Source organism: Mirounga angustirostris, unplaced genomic scaffold (assembly GCF_029215605.1).
Source record: "Mirounga angustirostris isolate CCGP_5_RB_7025 unplaced genomic scaffold, mMirAng1.0.hap1 SCAF_10, whole genome shotgun sequence".
NCBI classification, from domain to species: Eukaryota; Metazoa; Chordata; class Mammalia; order Carnivora; family Phocidae; genus Mirounga; species Mirounga angustirostris.
In genome coordinates this window covers 23,205,681-23,228,773 of record NW_026991718.1, presented here as the reverse complement: position 1 = coordinate 23,228,773, position 23,093 = coordinate 23,205,681, and the positions used below count along the sequence as shown (strand labels likewise).

At 50.5% G+C, this 23,093-nt stretch overlaps 1 protein-coding gene across 1 annotated transcript in view; it reads left to right on the top strand.

Annotated features, from left to right (window-relative positions):
• The window catches only part of ALK (ALK receptor tyrosine kinase), a 688,728-nt gene that overhangs the window by 634,239 nt on the left and 31,396 nt on the right, over positions 1-23,093 (top strand). The window contains exons 12-15 of the mRNA XM_064572054.1: positions 4,662-4,824; positions 14,774-14,924; positions 20,230-20,361; positions 21,130-21,274. Coding sequence (XP_064428124.1) covers positions 4,662-4,824; positions 14,774-14,924; positions 20,230-20,361; positions 21,130-21,274 — 591 coding nt within the window. The remainder of the gene's footprint in view (positions 1-4,661; positions 4,825-14,773; positions 14,925-20,229; positions 20,362-21,129; positions 21,275-23,093) is intronic.

The following is a 23,093-nucleotide window of genomic DNA, read 5'->3' as shown; positions in this document are numbered from 1 at the left end:
TGGGCCTGAGCAATCTTGGTATGGTCTGTCCTGGCTTTACATGAGCCCAAGGCTTATGGATTTAAAAGGAAAAAAAAAAAACCCAGACTCTCAGACAAGTTTCATGAGGATTTCCTGGTGAGTCTAGCACCTCTTCAAGTCTTGAACTGGAACTCAGAAGATCTATGCTGAATTCTTGGCTTGACTGATTATTCACTCTACATACAACAGGCCAGTCACTTGGCTTCTCTGAACTTGAATTTCCTGATTTTTAAATTTAATACATACATAACATCACAGTGCCTGACTCATATTATATGCACATTCTATATTGAGAGGCTTTTGCCCCCTTCATGGGAGGAGTTTACTTCTCGGGTGTCTGAGGTTCAACCCTTCCCGCCCAACACACAGAAGGAAGCATAAAACAAGTCAGGAAACAAATGGCTTCTACCCTGGGATCACCTTGACTTCTCCTGCCCCCTGGGACTACTGTCACTAATCCTCCTGCTTCTCAGGTTCTGGACCTGCCTGCTTTGATCTATAAGGTTGTATCCAATACTTTCCACCCCCAGAGACACTTCCGAAAATCAACCTAGTGTTTGCCTACCCCCTCATGGTTCTCACTCTATCAGCCTTAGCTTAGAATGGATCTCATGCCTGATATCTTGCCTGATGTTCTGCCAGACCCTTCCTGCTCCCATGGTCCCATTCCAGATGCCTCCTCTCAGGCTTTCCTGGGCCCGTGGCAGTTAATACCACCAGGCTCAGAGCAGCAGTAGTTTCCAATTACATCCATGAACCCACCTCTCAAGCAAGGATCTGAAAATTATTATGGCCTGCTCCCAATAAGCCTTAACCCAGTGCTCAGCTGAGGGGGGCCAACACTGTGTTAGGCACTCTAGAGGGACACCAGAAATAAAGCAGAATAGCAATTGTCCCTGTCCCCTTATACAAACCCACAGTTCTGGTAACCTTATCTTGAAAAACAGATTCTAGCATTAAAGTCCTAGGAAGGACACAGGATCAGGGATTCATGTAGGAACAATCTGAAAAGGCTAGAAATCTTCAGGACGGGAAGCTGGGAAGGGCTTGATCACCACCAAAGGATCTTTGGACATAGATGGAAGAACCCCCAATTTCTAGTTCCTTCTCTAAAGCTAATTTACTTAGAAAAGTCTCCTCCCTTCTCTAGAATGTTCTTTCTCCATATCGACAATGAAGTAGATGGACTTAGTTCACAAATCTGGTTGATTCTCCTGAGAAAGTTTTTACAAAATGCAAGTATTATCCTCCCCCAATCATTGTCCAACCTAGTATCTACTAATCAGAATCTCCAGGGCTCTGAAATTCATACTTTTAAAGGTCCTCAGGTGTTTTGGGGACCACTGAATTCAGTAATCTCCAAGGTCCCATCTTGCTCTGACATTCTGTGATGTCAGATTCCAGACAGAATGAGCAAAGAGAACCAACAGGATGAAGCTCAAGCAAGACAGGCCCACATACATAAGAAGCAGGACAGCCCTTGGACAATGGGCAGTGAACTCAGAAACCCCATTCCCCAAAGAGGTAAAGCTGGTGGGAAACATAAATTGATTCCAAGCAATTCCAAACAGATTTATTAGGGTCAGGGCCATCTGAGGGAGCAGGGAGGACCACCATGCCTGGAAAGCTGCTGAAAGCAAGAGAATTCTAGCTGTATAAATCATGATCTGACCTGGGATGGCAATCCAGTTCCCATGGAATCCACTCTAGAAAGATTTTTCTCTCTGGACCTTTCCATCAGAAATCACTGAAAATAAAAACAAAATTTTGTGTATAGAAATCACCTGAGACTAATATATGTCCACTGAGTTGGGAAAATACTGATCCCTTTATTGAGAAACAGCCCTAATGTCCCCCCTCTTATGGAATGGGGAACAGAAGTCTTGAGATTGGGTGTCTCTGCTTCCCACAGTTAGAAATTGAACAGGAAGTTATGCAATTTTAAACTGTATTCATCATGCGTGTCTAATGTCATACGTTCTTCTACGCACTTTGCTTAAGTCATTATTCAGTAGTCTCACTAAGTCCAATCTTGGTTTGTTCAGATTAGGAAACTGAGGCTCAGAGAGGTATATGATTTACCCCAGGTATCATAGCTGGTCAGGAGCAAAATCCAGGGTAGGAAAAGTTAGTCCATCTGGATCCAAAGGGCTTCTCTTCCTACCTCACCAAATACCCTACCTGGTCAAGAAGTAGAATCCCAGCATCTCTGGGAATGTCTCAGAACATTTAGAGCAATGTTAACCGAGACTGAAGTTAGAAGTGGGTCCCACGGAAGGGGAGATGCTTAGGTAGGGTGCCATACCCATACCTTTAGCTCTCTTCCACAGCACAGTCTTGAGGAAAAAAGAAAGAAAAAAAAATACATATATATTCTTTCATTTCCAGGATTGAATTAACTGCATGGATTGTCATGGCTCTGCCCCAGATTGAAAAGGCTGCCCCCAAACCCAGGCTGCTTGCTTTAGGCACACATTGGATCTGAGAATAGCCTTCAAAGAGCTGGAGATCATATGGAGCAAGTGGATTTTTCAGCTCCCTTTCCAGAATTATCTTTTTTTCCTCTGTCTCCATTCTCATCCCCAGCTCACTGAGTTTAAATCCCTAGGTGCTGCTGGTGGAGGATCTATATTCACAGAAACTCCCCTGGTCACATTTCCCATTGTCAAGAACAGCACCTGCCCTGGGGGTAAGCAGGAATCATGGACACAACTCATATTTTTAGAGTTTTGGATTTTCCAAAGATCTTTCATATCCCATACTTCCTTTAATCCTCATGCCAATCCAGCCCCTTTTACAGACCAAGGCGCTCTATCAAGGTCCCACAACCAATAATTGATAAGGCTGCCCCTAAATCCATGTCCTTTTCTATTCACCACTTGGGCACAGCCCACACTTAGGATTTGGGTGCTGGAGAGGATAAAAAGGCAACTGGCCAAGAGAGCTCTGCTAAAATGCCCTCAATATTAGAAGAGTTAGCTCTTTGAAATAACAGGTTACCTCCTTTAGAATACAGAAAGATCATAAAATTAACAATCAACCATTCACACCAAACATGAATGGATTCATCACCTTCTTGCCCTTGAAACGACCTTCAGAAACCAAGTAAAAATCAACATCTTCATTTCAAAAAAGTGAAGCCAGCGGAGAAAAGCGTTGAACACACAGTGTTGAGTAGCTGTATACATTGGAATCTCAGCTAGAACTTTGGTCTCTGACCTTGGGGTCAGGGCAGTATCACAAAAGCCCACCTCACTGGCCAAGTTTTCAGATTATCAAAACTACCCAGTGCAATCTCAGTCTGATTGCTTGTAGTTAGCAACCCAAATTAAGCTTTCATTTCCACATCATTAAATTAGTTGAAAGTCTTCAGAAATTTTTCACTTTAATGTTTTAGTGAGCAAAACTATGTATACCAAATTAATTTTTCCACAATTTTCTATAGGTAGAATTTGACTTAATCACATTAGAGGGAAATAATTTCTTCAATCTTATCATGAGATTTTTATATTTTAAGTAAAAGTAACTTATCAAGAACACATTTTATGGAACAATACATCTAAAACTAATGATGTAATGTATGGGGATTAACATAACAATAAAAAAATTTTTAAAAAAAAGAACACATTTTTAAGAAGTTGTTATAGGTTGTAAAAATGTTAGAATTCTGGCCAACATGAAATCTGACAATTCCTCAAGATTCAGCCTAGCTCAAAGATAGAAAATTTCAAAGGAAATGGCCCAGTGGCAGTGGAGGGATGGGGTGTGCTAAATGATCCTGAGCCACCCCCAGAAGGCCACGTAAGGACATCGGGTGCTCTGGGTGAGGGACTTAGAAAAGAAGAGCCTGCACCAGAGACAAATGTGACGTGTTTCCCCATTTTTTTATACTTGAAAAGCCACCTTCACTGTGTTGATGAACCTGAGTTGGTTGTAAATAAGGAGGCTGAGCCTTGTTGAGGTCCTGACAGATAGAAAAAGCCACTAGCCAGGTGTGCAAAGTTTCCTGCTCCCACCACTATCCTGGGTCCCTGGGTCAACGGGGGCAGAGGGTCTTGGAGCTGACTCTATGTCCGGTTTACTCTTTTGAGCTTCTCCAAGCTAAGAGGATCTTATACGCATATGTCCAACCTTTGGGAGCAGGTTCAATGCAGTCACAGTAGCATAGATTGAGCACCTGTTGTTTGCCCAGCACTGTGCCAGACTCAGTGAGAAACGAGGAGAGGGTCCAGCCACTGCCCATGCCTGTCTTACCTGACAGGGGTCTTCTCTCCTTCCTGGTAACTCTCATAGTGCCGTGTTCACCAGACCCTCGGAGGGTTTTTTTTCCTTATCGTCCTGTGTTGTAGAGTCACATCCCTTTTGGACTCCTTTAGGAGCCTGTAAGCTTCTTAAGGCCAGATCAGTCAGCACCATCTGTGTCTCTCCCCTCATATCTGACCAGGACCTGGCACAGGGTAGATCCTCAACAGACGTTTCCAGTTTGAATGGCTGATCGGTGTTTCTTGCCCTGGCCCTGGTGCCATCTTTGAACATGGGTTTGGGGCCATGGAGTTGACAGCTCGGAGGCAGCCCGGGGAAGTCTATGGAGGAGGGAGGGCCAGGCCAAGTGAGTGATTGTCTTTCCTCTTGTGCCACAGTTCATTGGCTGTTCACCACGTGCGGGGCCAGTGGGCCCCATGGCCCCACACAGGCGCAGTGTAACAATGCCTACCGGAATACCAACCTGAGCGTGGTGGTGGGGAGCGAGGGCCCCCTGAAAGGCATCCAGACCTGGAAGGTGCCAGCCACCGACACCTACAGGTGCGTATGGGGGAGGGGGAGGCCAAGGGGCAGATCTCCCCTTCTGAAAATGATGGGGTGCTGCCTGTGGGTGCATGCCCTCCAGGTGCCTGGGCATACCCTAGGCTCAGAGGCCACAGACTCTGGTATAGGGGCTGGAGATGGGGAGATTTGGGATAATGGGATATGGCAACAAAGATGTGTCCCTTGTCCTCAAGGAGCCCAGACTATTTGTGGAGATGATATACATGCATGAGCTAGCTTCAGAATATTCTTTATTACTAATAATTATAATTATAGTGGATTCTTTGAAAATTACGTCATGCTGTTCACACAAATCAGCACATGTAAAATGTCGGGGAAACAAACGTTCGATGTACATGAAAGATGATGCCCTTACCCTTGAGTCCTCTTCCCTGGGCCTTCACTGTTCACAAGTAAAGCAGATGTTCTCAAACTCTTGTCCCACACCCAACCCCAGTTGCACAGTATTCCACCAAAACAAGGCCAGGCTGGAGGGAGGCCTGACCCCAACGGGCCACTTAGCTAATAAGTGAAGCTTGACAGCAAGGCTCAGACCAGTGGTTCTCAACCATGGAAAGACTGGACGGCTGGGTTAATGCAGGTTACTGGCCCCCCTCACAGAGCGTCTGATTCTGTAGGTCTGGAGAGGGGTCCAAGAATATGAATATTAAGAAAAATTTTAGGCTAAACATTTTTATATGAATGAAGCAAATATGACAAAATACTGACATTTATTGGATCCAGGTTGGGAAGGGAGACATAAGTGGTATTCATCGTGCTGGTTGTATTCATTCATTCATTCAATGAGAATATGAATTTCCAACAGGTTCCCAGGTGATGTAATACAACCCCTGAGAATGACTAAATTAGGTTGAACCCTTGCGTGTAGTCCTCCCACAGCTCTGGGGACATAGGCCAGTGCTGCAGTCTTCATTTGACACATGAGGAAACTGAGGCCCAGAGAGTCAGGAGCCTCACCACAGACAGGCCAGATATCACCTCCAACCCCAGACTTCTGAGTCTGAGCCTCCTTCCACAGCAAACGGCAGGCTTAAACAGGAAGCAGCATAATCATGATATTATTGGTGCAAATGCCCCCAGATGCTGAACGCAGTGGGACATGAGCTCTCTTTCCCCTTCCTCAGCCCCCAACCCCCAGCACATCCTCAGCCCCCCTGGGAAGGAAAGGAGTGTCTCAAGTTGCCCGGTTTTCTGTGTAGCCCCACCCCTGGGACCTCAGTGTAAATGCATTTCGGGGATAGCCCTAAGTGCTTTTTAAATGACATTCTGGGCAGGAATGCAGTAACAAGGTTTGGCTGCAATCAGATTAGCTGCTCTAGGTCCCACACATCCCCAATAAATGGTCAAAGACACCCAGCCACCCCTGGACCTGCCACACTGAGCAGGCCAGGTCTCCGCTCCCTGCCTGGCTGAGGTTCCCTGGGTCAGCCCCCATCCCAGAGAGATGGAGATGGATGTTTGCTGAGGTCTCATCAAGTATTTCTCCCCCTTTTAGCAGTGAGGCAGATGTCGTTACTATGATTATTGAAATTCCCTTGTTTCCATAGGGGGGAAACTGGAGTCAGCAGCTTAGCAACAGATCAAAGTCCACATAACCAGTAAACCCAGGGCCCTCTGGCTCAAAGTCTGTGTGTTCTTTCCACTAATGCCCACATCTGGACTCTGAGAGGCATGCAGGGGGCAAGAGGAACAAGAAAGGGAAGGAGGCCTAGTAGTCACGCACCACCCACCTCCAGGAAGCCTCTGGAAATGAAAGCCTGGGAGGGAAGGCCCCACCACCTGCAGGGATGCTGGCCGGCCCAGCCCTGCGTGCAGATCCCCATGTATAAGAAGCAATGTGAAGAAGAGATCAGAGAAGCTGGGGGGCAGAGAGACCTCAACAGTAAACGCCCAACAGGACCGACTGTCCCATCCCCATCCAGGGCAACTCCCAAGCCAGACTGAAAGTCCCTTACTGCCCTTCCCACAAAGATCCACAAATAGGAGGCACCACGTATGGGATTACTCTTGGGCTGCATTCCCCCTGAGACAGTGTGAATCAGACCCACTTCCAAACTCAGGCAGGTCATTTAATCCCTTGAGGCTCTGTTTCCCCATCTGTAAAAGGCAGGAGTTGGGGGATGCTAACATCTGCCCAGTGGCTTGCGAATGTGACGTACAAATGCCTCGCACATGGCCTGTGCTCACAGGCTGTTCCCTGGCCTGTGGGCAGAGAAATCAGCGGGAGCCGTGAGAGCGTCAGGCAGCAAGCAGTGGCCAGAAGCATTTCCAGGAACAGACTGATCCCACAAAGGGTACTTCCTGACTTCGCCGTTTCAAACAAGGACTTTTTACCAACTCCTTCCGACATGGGCCCCATGTTTCAAAAGATTCCGCCTGGCAGACAAACTGTACTTAAAAAATAATAATTAATCACAGCCACATCTAAGTCTAGCCGGGTTTCTGATCTGCGTGAATCACCACATACTGCCACACTTCCCCGATAGAACCCCAACCCAAATCGGGGAACCTTTCTCTTTCTCTCTGGAATATTGCGACGAGCCCCCAGAATTGCCCGGTGAACACTCACTGGAAACATGGACAAGGAGCCGTCTTGCTGTTGAAACAAGACACTTCGACGTTCCAGATTGGCAAAGGGGACACTTTGAATCGTAGGACTTTTTAAAACTGGCCTGAGATAGCACTGTATCAAAAAGGGAAGAGTTAAAACTGAAAAACATTGGGGTTTTGTTGTTGTTTTTGAAACCGTGGGGTTTTTTAACCCTTTAAGGGCTGTAACGGGTATTTCTGACCTTGACCCTGGAGGAGGCTCAGGGCTTGGACAGTAATGCATATTGATCATATAATTTAGTATCAAAGAAACAGACCATTTAATGATTTGCTTTTTAGACCACATCAGAACGTCGCCAAGTCAAAATATCCATGTTGACAAGTTAGGTGCCCTCTTTCTGGAAGACATTTTCTCCATATTAACTAATTCTTGTTTAGTAAGTGCAGCTCATCTAGTGAGGAAGACATGGGACACATCACGTTTTCTCAAGAGGTGAGAAAAAGGAGAGAAAGGGTGGGAGCATTTCTTATGCTCTCCCCCTGTTCCTGGAAGAGTGTCAGTGCTTGCTAGTGCTGTCTGGCTGCGACCTGAGGCCTGGCACCATTATTGTTCCCGCTGACTTCTTTACTACTGAGAGGTGAAGGAAAGAGAGCCTACTGTATGCCAAGGTGGGGCCATCCTTGCCTGGGACTTCCTCGGGGATGCACACGGATAAAAGCGTGCCCTTATCTTGTGAGTTATCCTGGGCCCCATCTCCCACTCTCTACTCCTTGGCCCACCACCATGAGGGAAGAAACCCAGAAAGAGGGAGAGGAAGAAGAGGCTGGGGTGCAGGAAACAGCAGGCTTGAGAGGGAGGGAGATTCAGAGACAACATCTAAATCCCCATCACACCCCTCCCCCCAGCTCCCTTCTTTCCTGCCTTGGGCTTCCCCTTCCCCTAGATTTGCCACTTCCTCTGTCAAAACTGATGCTCTCACTCCCTCCAAGTACATATGTCCCGGTGTCCAGACCTGCTCCGCTCCTGCTCCCCAAATCTCTGTGGAGCGCATTCAGCACATATTAGGACACTGTGCCTGACACTAGGTATGTAAAGGTGCACAAGGTCCACTCTCCGCCTAGGAGGAGCCCCAACCAATGGGGGTGTTGGACATAGAAAGAAAGCCTTTATGAGTGATGTAGAAAGTACTTCGGGGGAGGTTTGCATCAGGCACTGCTATCAGAGGCCAGGGAAGGGCCTGAGTTCATGAATGGCTTCCACAGGGAGACAGACCTTGAGTTCTGTCTTGAAGGTGATAGAGTTGTCCACAAAGAAGAGGGGAGGAAGGAGCCCCTGAGGCTGGAGCCTCACATCCCGAATGCTGTTAGCTCCCCCTGGCGCCGGCTTGGGGAGAAGCGAGCCTGGAGGCGGGGACAGCAATGGAAAGGCGGCTGGAGTGGAGCCCTAAAGGGCTAAGCCAGGGGCAGGGAGATGCACATGGAGGGGCCCGGTGGGGCCAAGATGTGTTTGGGAAGTGGGATCCGCATGATTGCAGGACTGGAGGTGGAGGCAGAACCCAGGCAACAGCCAGTGCTTGGGGCTGAGGAGGCAGGACGGTGAGTGACAGCTACCGTCTCAAGGAGCTTGACTGAGAAGGACAGGCAAGGATTAGGGCAACAGCCAGAGTGACGCCTGATGAACAGAGATTTCTGGAGCACGGATCGGAGAGCCGATGTCTAGAGTGTGCCCATGGCGGTGCTGGCCAACGTGGGGCACCAAAAGGGCATGGATGCTGGGGCGGGTGGGGGATTCCGCCTCACCGTGTAGCGGAGGCAGACTGCTGGGGACACCATGCGACTCAGTGCCCACTCAGTAGATGGTCAGCGGCCCCTCTCACTCTTCCTCCCTTCCTCCCCGCTGCCTGCCTTCCTGCTTCTCTAGGGCTCAGCATCCCTCCTCGCCCTCTGTCCTCCCCCCCTCACCACCATACACACAGATCATTTATAAAAACATTTGTCAAGCATGGCCCATAGCTCCTGATGGCAGTTCTCTCATGGTTCACTTGTTCTTGAGACGTAATGTACACGAGGTCCCGGATCCCAGCTGGAGCCAGCAAATCCTGCCGGCTGACCTGGGCCACAGCGGTTCCTGATGGTCTCCATCACTGACACTCATTTCCTCACCTGGCTCCAGGGACCAGTGTGTGCGGCTGGATGACACAGTCATTCAACCCAATCCACCCACAGCCGTGCAGCTCCTACTGTGGGCTGATCACTGACTAGGCGTTGCAGGACTTGCAGAGAGGACTGAGACTCTGGAGCCTCTCACCGTCTTTGCAGAGCCTTTCACCATCTTTGCAAAGCCTCTCACCATCTTTGCAACGCCTCTCACCTTCTTTTGTCTGCAGAGCAGAAAAGTTAAATTAACAGTCCATGATGCCAATAAAGTTGTAGACAATTGCAGAAGGGAGTCACGGGCATGATCAATTGCCAGAGTAATTGTGCAGATAGCCATCGCTACGAGGAGCATAGAGCAGGGAAAGTCAGAGGCAGGGAGATTGCGCAAAGATAGACAGGCTGCAGGCAGAATGGTGTTTGGGTCCAAATTCTGCCAGTGACATCATGTGATCTTGAAAGTGTGCTTTCCCTTCTCCCCAGTGGCCCTAGAGGGAGGGGTTGTAGAGAGAAGTTGCTGAGATCCCTTCCGGAGCTGAGATTTCCAGGCGCGAAGGGCTGCGCTGGTCAGGAAGGTTGGAGGACAAAGAGAACCATGAGCCTTGCTCGCCGGAGCAATCCAGAACAGAACTGGGGCTGCGAGAAGCATGTGCCTCCTCCACTCGCCCTTAACAGCTGACGTCCAGCGGGGTCTCCTGATGGCTCAAATGACCCAGCTAGATAATGCAACTATACCTCTAAACACAAATTTCCCACAGACCGAGTCCTTACACCCTCCCACGTCTCCTGTGCCCTCACAATAACCCTGAGTGCTAGGATGGGCACGGCAGATCTTACACCCTGATTTCGCAGAGGAGAAAACCAACACACAAAGGAGAGAAGGGGCTTACCCAAGGTCCCACTGGGAAGTAGAGGCAGAGCCCAGAGTCGAGTACAGGAGAGGAATGAGGTGCTTCGTGTATCTCCGAGTGGGGTTGGCTCATTCCCATCGCCCCGCCTCCAGTGTCCTCGTGGAGGAATGACACTGACCGGCCACCATGCCCCACACTAGCACCCTCGCATCTCAGGATCGGGCAGGCAGCCACTTTGATTTGCTGCTAATTCATTTTATTTCTTTCTTTATTTATTTGATAGAGAGAGAGAGAGAGAACAAGTAGGCAGAGAGGCAGGCAGAGGGAGAGGGAGAAGCAGGCTCCCCGCCGAGCAGGGAGCCCGATGCGGAGCTCGATCCCAGGACCCTGGGATCATGACCTGAGCCGAAGGCAGATGCTTAACAACTGAGCCACCCACACGCCCCTAATTCTTTATTTTAAAAAGATTCACAACTCAATTACATCAGGTAACAATGGCTCAGTCAATAATACAAAACGCAAACCCAATAAACATCCATTCTGACTGGGGGGCATGGATTGAGATGAGGAAAAACAAACAAACAACACAACAACAAAAAAAAATTACAGCATCAGCTCGTCAAGAACAGTATCTTGTAATTTCCAGTAAATTGGAAGCACTGCAAGTCATTTTTCCCACTTGAGTGGCAGGTATATTAATTTGTTGTCGTTTGTCAACCATCAAAAATAAATTGTTTAGAAGGGATGGGGGAGACGCTTCGGAGAGTCAGGCTGAGGTTACTATTCTGGCACGAGTTTGTGTGACATGATTCATAGGACTGGGGGGGTCTTCAGACATGCCAAGGTTGCCTGTGACCCCACTGGCTCCCTACAGAGGTGGGTCCTGGGTGAAACCCAACAGGCCACGCCCCGCTCCACCTACTGCCCTGTTCTCTAGAAATCGGGGCCTCGTTCCCTCACTCGCTCCCCCTCCCAGAAGTCACCTTGGAAGAGGAACGGACAGGCTCACCCACCGGGATGCATCCAAACAGTAGCTACGCTGTTGCTCATTGACTACCCTCCAGGGGCTGAATTAGGTCCCTTACAGGTATTATCTCATTTAATTATCACAACAGTTTTTCAAGGTAGATAGTATCATCTCCTTTTTTTGTGGCTAGGGAAACTAACTGGAGCTCAAGCCCAAAGGTCACACAGCTAATGAGTAACCCTGGTGGGGCCAGGACCAGGAGAGGTAAGCAAGGTGCCTCAGGCACCAAATTTAGGAAGGCACCTGCTCTCAGGGTCGACGGGGTACGGGGTCAGCACCTGGGAGGGGGGGGCCTCATCCACCCCGGGGCTTGAGTAACGGCTTGGATTTGGATCCAGTTCTGTCTGCATTCAAGCCCATCCATGTTTTTCTCACTGTGGCACAGCCCACTCCAGAGATCAGCATTGTAAGTAATGACCTGGATGTGAGACTAGAAGCTTCCAAAGGAATGCCAGGCCTCAGAAGGCTGATGAGGAAGGCGCTGCTTCTCCTACAATTAGTCCAGGCAAGCAGTTGCCTGCTCCCCTGGCTTTAAGCCAGCCCCTAGTCCAGGTCGGAAACAAGGGGCAGAGACCCACACAGAAAAGTAAAATGCGGCTGTTGACAGCTGGTGGCCAAGCTCTACTATCTACTCTGTAGAGCTGACCCAGCCTAGAGTCCTACCTTGCACTTCGCATCTGTGTGCAGTCTTTTCAAATCCATTACTTCTCCTCATGAGGGCAGGGGTCCTTGTCCTCATTTTTTCCCTCGGTGGGGAAGCTGAGGCTCCTGGAGGTTAACCAGCTTGCCCCAAGTCACACAGCCAGCAGAGCACCAGGTATATGACTCAGAACTCAGTCCTCTTTGCATCCCACCTCATTGCCAAGAGCTAGGTCTAGACCTAGATAGGGTTGGGGGCTGGGGTTCCTATTTGGGGGTGGGGGTGGCAGGAGAAATAGGAAAGAAGGGCTAGGGAGGAAAAAGGAGTCAGGAACAAACAACTTCTAAAATATAATAATTTGGCTAAATTTAATCATGTGAAAGAGTTCAGAATGATTCATAATGCAGGCAGATTGATGCAAATGACTATGCAAATGATGCAGAAAGGGCTGAGCAGGGTATAGCTTACCTCTCAGCCATAGCGCAAGTGGGCAGGACAAGGTCTCCGTCTCAGGCAGCAGTTTTCCAAGCAAACCATACCTTCAGGTTGAAAAGAGTTTCTCCTGACAAAGCCCTGGAAATACGGAGTAATGAGCAGAACCAAGGTTGGGGGGACCACACCCTCTCTCTAGATTCTACACAGTCATCCTTGGAACCCCACCACCACCCGCCCCTGCCCTGCCCCAGGCTTCCCTTCTCTGAGCTAAATAACCCAGCTGCTTTCCTGTCACCAATACGCCTTCCTTTTCCCTCTGTCTTTTAATAGTCTTGGCCACCTTCTCCATTTCTAATGAGTCAGGAGCGAGGATGGGCCAGTAGTGTGTCCGACCACCCTCGCTGTGTATCCAGATAAGCCTCGCAACAGCATATCGGAGAGAAAATGGCCTTTTTGAGGGGATGGGGGCTTGGACCAGGGTCTGCCAGTGACCGGCTATGTAGCCTCAGATGAGTTACTTAGTCCCTCTGAGCCTCAGTGTCCTCATCTGTCAAGTGAATTACTAACAGCTACTATTTACGGTTATTGGGGAGATGTCCTATGCATTCATGCCTGCCCCCTCGTAGGACGCTCAGGAACTAGCGCCTACCCTGCTCAGCAGAGCTACATCACTTGCCTGCTCCAGCCACCATCTGCAGCCACTTTGTGCAGAGATCTGTCACTTTCTCAGGGCTTTCGCCCATGATCTTTTTGATGCTGAACCTCTCCGCTACCCTGTGAGTTCAGAGAAGAAGATACGGTTCTTCTTTGACTGCAGAAGAGGCTGGGACGCCAAGAGGTCACACAGCTAGGAAATGGTCCGCTCTGGTCATAGAACCCCGGAGTCTCTTTGCCTCCCTAATATAGCCACCCTTAAGGTGAGACTTCTCTTTTCATAACATAACTGTCTCTCCAGTTTCTTTGGAAGCCCCATGAGGGGCTGAAGCCCACCTCCAGTCTCCCCTTATGCACACAGCCTTGAGCCGTGTCAGCCTTCAGTGAGCTCCACTCAGTGTCTGGCCACCGACAGAGTGACAGACATCAGACTCTCCATGGCATTGCACAGAGACCTCTGTACTTCACCTGCCACGTTAGCAATCTGCCAGCCCTCCAGGCTTCTCCCTGCACAGACGGGCTTAGCTCTGCCTTAGGAGAGCCCCCAGGAGGCCCGTCGCATGCTTGGAACACCGGACATTTCCTAGAAGTCACCACGTGTGCACGTGTACAAAACCGCCTCACGTATCTCCCTGAATGCTTTTCGTAAAGGACCTTGGATCTGAATGCACAGAGACATGAAAACCTCCCAAGACCTTTCCCTGGCAGATGGTCTCAGGGGAGGCGTTTGTAGCTGGCGTGTAGCTGTCTTCAAGACGTACTGCTTTCCTGATAAGGTTCACCAGTTGAGTTCTTCTCCTCCCATCCTTGGGCGACTCCATCTCAACAACCTAAGAGGCACAGAAATAATCCTGCGCTCCCCTCCCCTGCTGTTTTTATTCATCATGACTGGTTGTTTTCTGTACACACCAGAAAGAGTTACTAGTGGGATGGGAATAAACAGTCTGCGCTCAGAAACACTGCTCACCTTGGTCATTCCATGTGGGACTTCCTTGTGTCTAGACCTGGGGAGGAAACTTGAAAAGTGTATACCCAGTCAATTACTGCAACTTCCACCAGTATAAAATTGTAATAATATATATTGTATAATACTATGGAATAACTTATTATGTGTCAGCTACAATTCTATGGCTACATGTCTTAATTCCTTTAATCTCACACACACACACGCTAGAATGTAGGTTCACTTGTTATCCCCATTTTACAGATGTGGAACAGGAAAGTTAGGTCATTTGTCTAAGGTCACATGAGTCCTTTGATCTCAGACGGGGAGAGAAACTGTAATGGGACATCAGAGGTATTCAGGAAATCAACACCCCAACACCCCCCCATTAAAACAGACTCTCTCCGTCTTCCCTCTCTCCTTCTCCCTCTCTTTCTCTCTTGCACCCTGTACTAGTTCTTTACTTCCTGGCTCTGGGAATGAAGCATTTCCCTATCCCTCTGTAAACCGGACTCCTGACCGTGGGGAGAAGAAGCCTCCTTGCTGACCTCATGGGCTGATGGGAGGCTGGGGGGGAGAACCATCAGGACCACAACGGTGCACTGAGCCCACTAGGAGCTGGTGGGTTGGCAGGAAGGGAATCAGTCTTCATGTGCTCTGTTCTGTTGCAGCATCTCGGGCTACGGAGCTGCTGGTGGGAAAGGCGGGAAGAATACCATGATGCGGTCCCATGGCGTGTCTGTGCTGGGCATCTTCAACCTGGAGAAGGGCGACACACTGTATATCCTGGTTGGACAACAGGGGGAAGACGCCTGCCCCAGCGTAAGTGCCCAGAGCAGGGACCTCTGCTTCACACTTACCAGGACCCGGTGGCCCTTCGGAGGGCATCAACGCTGGATACCCTCCTTCTGGGAGCTCATATTCGAAGATGGCAGGACTCACCCCTCGTCCTGCCTACAAATGCCCCTCCCTTTCCGGGCCCATTAGGGTGTATGAGAAAGGGGGTGGTATGGCTGTTGGGGGTTCACATCCCCACAGAGACCAAGGCTGAGAGATGGGTTTCAAGAGTAACCCTTAAAACTAAAGAACTGGATCCTACTTGAATGGGTAAATGGTGGTTCTTCTCAGCAGACTACAAGCTAAAGCCCCTCTCCTAAACTTTCTTGCTGGGGCACCATTGTCCTTAGTCCTATTATTATAAACAGGACATATTACAGGTGAGAAAATCGAGAGTACAGAAGGGAAGGGACTTTTCCAAAGCCGCTCACAATGCAGCACGGAGTAGGGACTCTGGCCCCTGCTTGTGCCGTGCCCGGCACTTGCTTGGGCCTCGGTTTCTATGCCCTTTTCCCACTGAGAGCCCATCATCGGACAAGCCAGACTGCCACCCTCCACAGCCGCAGAGACAGCCTGTCTTCTGGTTTCTGACCCCACTGGGGTATCCATCTGTCAGACAGGGAGTGCTCCAACAGCAGGACTTGAGAAAGCCAGTGGTGGTCTAAAATGACCAGGAGAATCAGACTCGGCAGACTAACAAAGCAGCAGCTGTGGAGACTCCAGGCATCCCAGTTGTTTGCCTCTTGTCTGTGTTGGGGGAGCCAGGTCCCTGGAGGTGCGGGCTGTCCTGGCAGAACTCAGCACCCGGAGGCCAGGCCACACCCTCCTCTGAAGGCCAACTTCCACCCAGGGTGGGGCCAAGGCAGGGAGCTGGGTTCTAGTGCCCCGGACCCAGTGCCCCTTCTGCAAGAGCTCATTCAAGAGTAGCCTTGGGGAACAGATGTGGGAACCAGGACTACCCAGAAAGCAGTACAATTCCACAAAATAAATTCAGGACTCCTAAAAGCTGGGCCCCAGGCTGGGAGCAAGGAGGAAAGCACAGCACCCACCCCCACCCCCCACCCCCGACAGGGTTAAAACAAAGCAACAGGAGTAAGCTCAGCAAGTGCAACCTTGCACGTGAGAAATGTCTGGACTCCAACTTTTATTTAGCAACTATAATCAGGACTTTCAAGGCTGGTATAATATATTAAGTCATTAAATTACAGACTGCTGTAATTTCCACAGGAATGTATTGAGTGCTAATGTTAATTCTTTCATCTAAGCAGAAAGATTGCATTGACTTCTGCAAGGGACTTTTACTTGATTGGATTGTAATCAGTTATGTCTTTTCACAGGACCAAGTCCTTTTTTTTTTTTTAATTCAATTGTAATCTACTTGTTCCTCGGGGCTGCTGCCCTTTATCATTTTATTAATCAACCTACTTGCTCTTGAACTTTGTGAATGCACAGGGAGAGTTCTAAAGAAGCCCATTCTCTTCCAGCCCCCTGCTGGTGGGGCCGGGCATAGCAGGGATGGGGGGGCGGGGGGTTAGTCATGGGTCTTCCCTGTGGCTTCAGGCCTTCTCCTGCAGGAGTCACTGGGAGAGAGAGAAAGAAAGATCTTTTATGGTACTCCCTCAATCTCCAGTCCTCTCTAGGCAGAAAAATGGTGCCTAAAGAGGATCCTCTAAAGAAGGGCATGCACTCTAAGAATTAAACTGCAGGATTTGGCAGCTCTCCTGGTTCAACAGGACATTGGAGCTGCTCTTCCTTTGTGCCTGGCCTCACCTGAGCCTGGGATGGGCTCTAGCCGCTGGAAACCCCCTCAGCTACTGCTTCTCCAATTTCTCCCAAGCCTCATGTGGTGGCATGACCACCAGACGTGGTGGCATGGGTTTCTTGACATCAGCACTATTGACATTTTGGAACAGATGAGTCTTTGTTGTGGGTGACTGTTGTGGGCACTGTAGGCTCTCTAGCAGCGTCCCTGGCTTCTATCCCCCCAATGCCAGTAGCATCCCCCAGTATTAATGATCAAAAATGTGTCCAGATCTTGCCAGATGTCCCCAGGGGAGCAAAACCACTGGTCTAAGTGTTACATTTCACAACTACCATCACTCGCAAGGCAAATACTGTGAGGGTCAGTGCACACCCAGACAGCCCCCAATTCATTCAAATGTATTCCGCAAATATCTATCCAGTATCCTTCTATGTGCCAGTCACTGTTCTAGCAACTTGAGATAGATCCATGAACAAAAGAAAGATCTTTGCTCTGAAGGAGCTAACATTCCCACTGGGGGAGGAGGGATGAACAAGGACTAGTAGTATCAGTCAATCAAAACACCCAGAAGTGAAAGTGTTCCAGTGAACGGAAGTAGGGTAACAAGAGTCAGGTGTGTAGGGCAGATTGCAATTATAGACGGGGTGGTCAACGGAAGCCTATTGAACGAATGACAGCCGAGCAGAGTCCTGAAAGGGATTGACCCAGGAACGTATCTGGGGGTGCTAGCCAAGCAGAAGCCAAGGCGTTGAGGTGGGAGAGTGCCTGGTGTACTCTCAATCGGCTGGGGTGAGTGAGGGGAGCAAGAGGGAGAGTTGGTGAGAGATGAGGTGATCAGGCCACCATCAGGACATTTTTAAGCCATAGGAGGGTTTTGAGCCTAAAGGTGGGAATAAGGTGGGATAGGGAGCCTGCTGTGATTTGCATATTGTAAGACTCACTCTGGCCGTCATAGCCTGCTTGGGACCAAGGGAAGAGTCAGCACAATGAATTCAGTGGTTACTGCATTAGTCTGGGCAAGAGATGATGGTGGCTTGGATGAAGATGGCAACAGTGGCTGAATTCTGGGCATATTTGGAATGCAAAATCAAGAAGGATTTCCTGCCCAACTAGGTGAAGAACTGAGGCAAAGAAAGGATCAAGGATGACTCCAAGAATTGCATTTGAACCATGGGAACGAGGGAACTGCCATCACCTGAGCTAGGAATGGTGTGGAAGGAGCAGGTTTGGGGGCGGTTAGGAGAGGTTTGGCAGACAGCCAGGTGGAGACTTCTGGAAGCCAATGGAGATGGGCAGTGGGGGGATGGGCATGAGTCTGGGCTCTCTTTAGAGGAAAAGCCATTCCCCAGCCCGACTGCTCCCTCCTTCCCACTCCTGCAATCCCAGCCGTCAGTAGATTCTGTTCACAGGAAGAGAGCGTCCCCAAAGGGTGGAGACCCCACTGGAGCTAGACAGAGAGGAGGAGGAGAGCAGGGTCTAAGGGGATGGACCTTCTTCGTACCACTGGTTCAGACTGGACAGCCCCTTGATTTACACAGGAGGAGGCAGGTCCAGGGAAGTGAGGTGCCTCACCCAACATGGCTCAGCAAATCTCCAGCACAGCCAGTCAAGAAGCCAAATGGGACCCTGTATTTTGTGTTCCACTCTGCCCGGTGGACAGCTCACATTTGGGTCCCCTGCCCCCGGGCTCAGCCCTCCGGGCATGCCCCTGGCTTCTCATGCCCACCCAGCAGCAGTTAGCAGGGTTTCCTCCCAGCACTTCCCCCCCTCCACCCCCCACCCGGACAGCACTGCACACACACAGGAGAAATGTCAGCTCTCTACAATAGCAATTCAGAACTTCCCACCCACACTAAATCCACTCTAAGAAATATCAAATTATTTCCATCATTAAATCCAAAATGCCATAAAACAAATTGCATCTTGGCTATTTACCTGGAAATTTCTCTAGTACTCATTGCCGGCACCCCTGAGTGCTTTAGCATAAGGAGTGGCTCAAGATGAATTGGCATGTCCACTGGCTGGTTCCACAGCAGCAGTCAATGGAAATGTGATGTTTTATTGGCCTTTTTTCTAATAAGTGAAAGAAAAGCCATTTTCCTCCGAATTCAGGTGGATGTTTGGAGCGTTCTTCTCAGCTGCTGTGCCCGACAAGCGGGCTGGTTCTTCCTGAAGCCCTGCCCTCTTTATTCAGGGATTCCCGGATTCTGGGTCACAGGGATTTCCTGCATATCCCCAGGGACTCCCAGATGCCTGGGCACATGCCGGGACCATGTGAAAGAACAGCAGCTGTTTATTCAGTCCCTAACACAGGAGACACCATCCTAGACACCTCTCCTAAGCACATACGGCCTGCCCATTCCACACCTGCAGATCAGAGAGGTCGAGCACCTTCTCAGGCACGCAGGGGTGTCTGCAGATTCCTGGGGTCGCACCCTGTTCTCCATGATGGACACAGAGCTCCATTTCAGGCCGTGTTGGGGGATTTCTGGAGGCAAGAAGTGAGACCTTAGACGGGAGGGAAGAGATGTCCAAAATGGAGAAATGATTTTCACATAGATGGGCTGGGGATAAATCTGAGCCTGGCCTCGCACTGCTGTGTTCTCTTCCCATGATACTTCAAAACTGCAACTTCTCAAAAAACCTTCAGTGGCTCACCACTGCCTAGAGAATGAAGTCTGATTGTAGTCGGGTCTTCTGGCCATTATCTGACTGTCCAGTTGAATTCCCTCACCCACTCGCATTTACACTCCCTCCAGCCCTACCTCACCACCCAGGGCTTTTGTCATCCCCTCTTCAGAGTCCAGAGGATCCTAACAGGTCCTCCTGGACTGTCTCTCTGTCCTAAAGTGGACTTTTCTGAACCAAAGAGACTCCTTGTACTTTTCCCCAAATCCCCAAATTCCCCCCTCACCTGCTTCTCTCTGGGCTCATGCTACTCTCTTCCCCTGGGTTGCTCTAACTTTCCCCCATTTTCTGTTTTAAAATCTCCCTGTGCTTCAAGGTCCAACTAAACACCTCCTACAGGCAGTCCTCCTTGACCACCAGTCAGCAACAAAGTTGCTTGTTGTGCCCCAACTTCCCTGCATTTTCTATCTAAGCTATCCTGTGGTCCTTCTCCAATATGCTCTAGTGACAGTTGTGTGTGTGTGTGTGTGTGTGTGTGTGTGACCCCAACGGATATGAGAGCTGGCGGGGGGGGGGGGGTGAGAGCCGATGGGTTGCTGGAACATGAGGTCAGAGCCCCCAGACCACCGGGATGTCACCCCCACGGCCCAGCAAACACTCCGACACTTTAAACACTGCAATGGCTCGGGGGTCCCCAGAGTGGGAGCCCCGCTCGCTTTCTCAGATAGTTATCGATTTATATATAGACATATGTCATATATCTATATCTATATCTATCTCTTCAACTCAACTGTCAGCTATTTGAAAGGTCATCAGAGCCTATCATGAAGCACAGAAGGTCTGTCTGCTGGGAAGTAGAGAATCTTGGGCACCAACCGGAGGTGCTTTTTGTTTCTCCAGATGAACCGATTAATCCAGAAAGTCTGCATTGGAGAGAACAACGTGATAGAAGAAGAAATCCGCGTGAACAGAAGTGTGCATGAGTGGGCAGGAGGGGGTGGAGGAGGAGGTGGAGCCACCTACGTGTTCAAGGTAAGGCCAGCTGCCAGAGCTTGCCATGGATGGTGACTTGCGCGCGTCACGGATCCGTCATGCCGGGTCCTCACGACCACCCTGGGCATGGAGCACCTCAGGCGTCCTTAGCCCCATCTAAAGAGGAGCAAAGCGAGGCGCAGACGGATGTAAGGGTCCCTGTCTGTCCGAGAAAAGGCAGGTTCTTCTCTTGCCAACGTACCAGCCCGATGGCCCCATGCAGGCCTTGCCGTCCCTGCCTCAGAGTTCCAGAGGGTCCCACGGTGCCCTCCTCTGCCCCACGGTGGGCTTTTCTGACATGATCAAAAGCAGACAAAGTCTTCTGCTAGGTCCTCCCACGGGGACAGTGGTGCTGAGGGCTTAATCTTGAAGTTGTGGAGGTTAGAGCCAGAGACCCCGGAGAGGAGGGAGGAAAGGGGGAGGAGAGAGACATGCTTCTAAGCACCAGCACCCAGTCCTCTGAGGCTAGTGTGAGCAGCTTCAGGAAAAGATCCATCCCCCCCTCCTGGTATGCATTTATTTAGATCTCCTGGTGCTTTTGCTTCTCTGACTGAACCCCGATGGATACAGATACGGGAGCTGGCGGGGGGGGGGGGGGGGCGGTGAGAGCGGATGGGTTGCTGGAACATGAGGTCAGAGCCCCCAGACCACCGGGATGTCACCCACGGCCCAGCAAACACTCCGACACTTTAAACACTGCAATGGCTCGGGGGTCCCCAGAGTGGGAGCCCCGCTCGCTTTCTCAGTCTCTGATGGTCTCCCGGGCAGATGAAGGACGGCGTGCCCATGCCCCTGATCATTGCAGCCGGCGGTGGTGGCAGGGCCTACGGGGCCAAGACAGACACGTTCCACCCAGAGAGACTGGAGAATAACTCCTCGGTTCTGGGGCTGAATGGCAACTCCGGAGCCGCAGGTAAGGCGCTGCAAGCCCGCGCTTCCCCAGGACTGACCCCCAGGACAGGCCCCAGGACTGCGTGGCGCCATCACACACCTGTGTCTCGGTTGCTGGTGCTTGAGAAGCTGGGAGCTCTGGATACTGGTACCCACGTCGAGGGAGGGAGGAAGGGCGGGCCACAGCTTGGGGACCTGGAGGCGTCTCTGCGGACGTGGGGTTTGAATTGCAGAGGTCACCGGGCACAGGAGACAGGCAGCCGTTTTGGGACGGGCAGCCCAACCTCCCTGGGTTTCTTCAAATGCAGCTGGACGTGGGCAGATGGAAGAAGTGCGGGCAGAGTCAGGCCTCCCAGGCCCTGTGGTCGGTGCCTCCAGGCCCGGGGCTACCAGCTCGCACGTCTCACTGGAAAAGCTCTTTCAGGAACCTCTGTGGTTTGGCAATCCATGCTCAAGAGTGAGGGCCAGACACACAGAAATCGGAGACAGACACGAAGGGGATGTGAATTCGGAATCCTCTGAAGCCAGCCATGTCCGAAGAGGAAATGCAGTTCAGTTTTGTATTTTTTTTTCTCCACAATCAGACCGAGGATCTTTGGAGGCATTTAAGATTCGAGGTTAATTAAACAAATACTCAAACTTACCCTTCGAGTGAGAAATGGCTAGAAGAGAAGGAAGCATAGAAATAGGGGTTGTGGTCTCCGTGAGGACAACCCAGCGCTATTCTTGGAGGCCCTGCAGGTTGTTTTCTTTGCTTAAAAGCTGTAAGACGGAGTGGGGGATCAGAAACCCCCTCAGCCGGGGACTGCGCGGGGCACAGGGTGGAGTGGCAGACACGGTATCAGGGCCAGGTTATCCTAATTTATTTACCACCCTCATGGCCCACTTTAGGTCCCTCAGTTTGCCGAGGGGGCTTCCCTTCGCCACGATACCTCAACGGCCCTGAAAGGCCCACACGCCACCCTCTGGCTGGCAGAAGGGAGGCCAGATGCTTGAAAACCAAGCCAGATGCCACAGGCCTGCAGCTTCCAAAGCTGATTTGCCTGGGGGCCTCGATTCAATTCTGATCACCCCTGTTCTAGACCAAGTTGTTCCTGACCTTGGCCTCGGGTCCTAAAACCCGGCTCCTTCTCTTTAGCACGGTACTGATCTCCATCCGCAGCTCCCCCACCTACACGTCCCTCTGCTGCCCCCTCAGGGCCCAGAAGAGCCTCTGCCACACATTCTTCCAGAAGGCCCTTCCAGGCCAGTTAACCCTCGTGGTTCCACAGACCCACGCACTACTGTTTCTCCGGGTCCTCACCACCCATCACCTGCTGGAACGGAAGTACTGTGGGGTCTTTTAGAGACCCCCTGTTGAAATATCATAGGAAACAATATAGGTGGAGACAAAGAGGGTCCTGGAATCTCAAGGGCCTGCAGGAGTGATTGATTATGGTTAGCCTGTGGCCTTAAGATAAAGTTGCATTCAACCTCAGCCCCAGGCGTTGGGAAGCACAGCTCCAGTGGCTGTCATCACAGGGGACTGCCCACCCCCTCCTCAGCCCCCTCCCCACCCCCATCTTCCCTGTACCTGACCGTGGAGCAGCTCTTTAGAAGCAGTCAAGCAAGACAAAGCTTCAGAGTGTGCAAACCTCTGCACACTTGGGTTCTACCTCTTATGCCCAACCATCCCTACCTGTCATGGTTTAGGAAGCATCTGCCATGCCCACTGTCCCCTTCGGTCTGAACATCAACCCAGTGAGGCAAGTCTTACTATACCCAAGATATAGGTGAGGAAACTGAGGCAGAACGGGGATGTACTGGCCCAGGGTTTCAAAGCCAGTAAACAATAAAGCCCA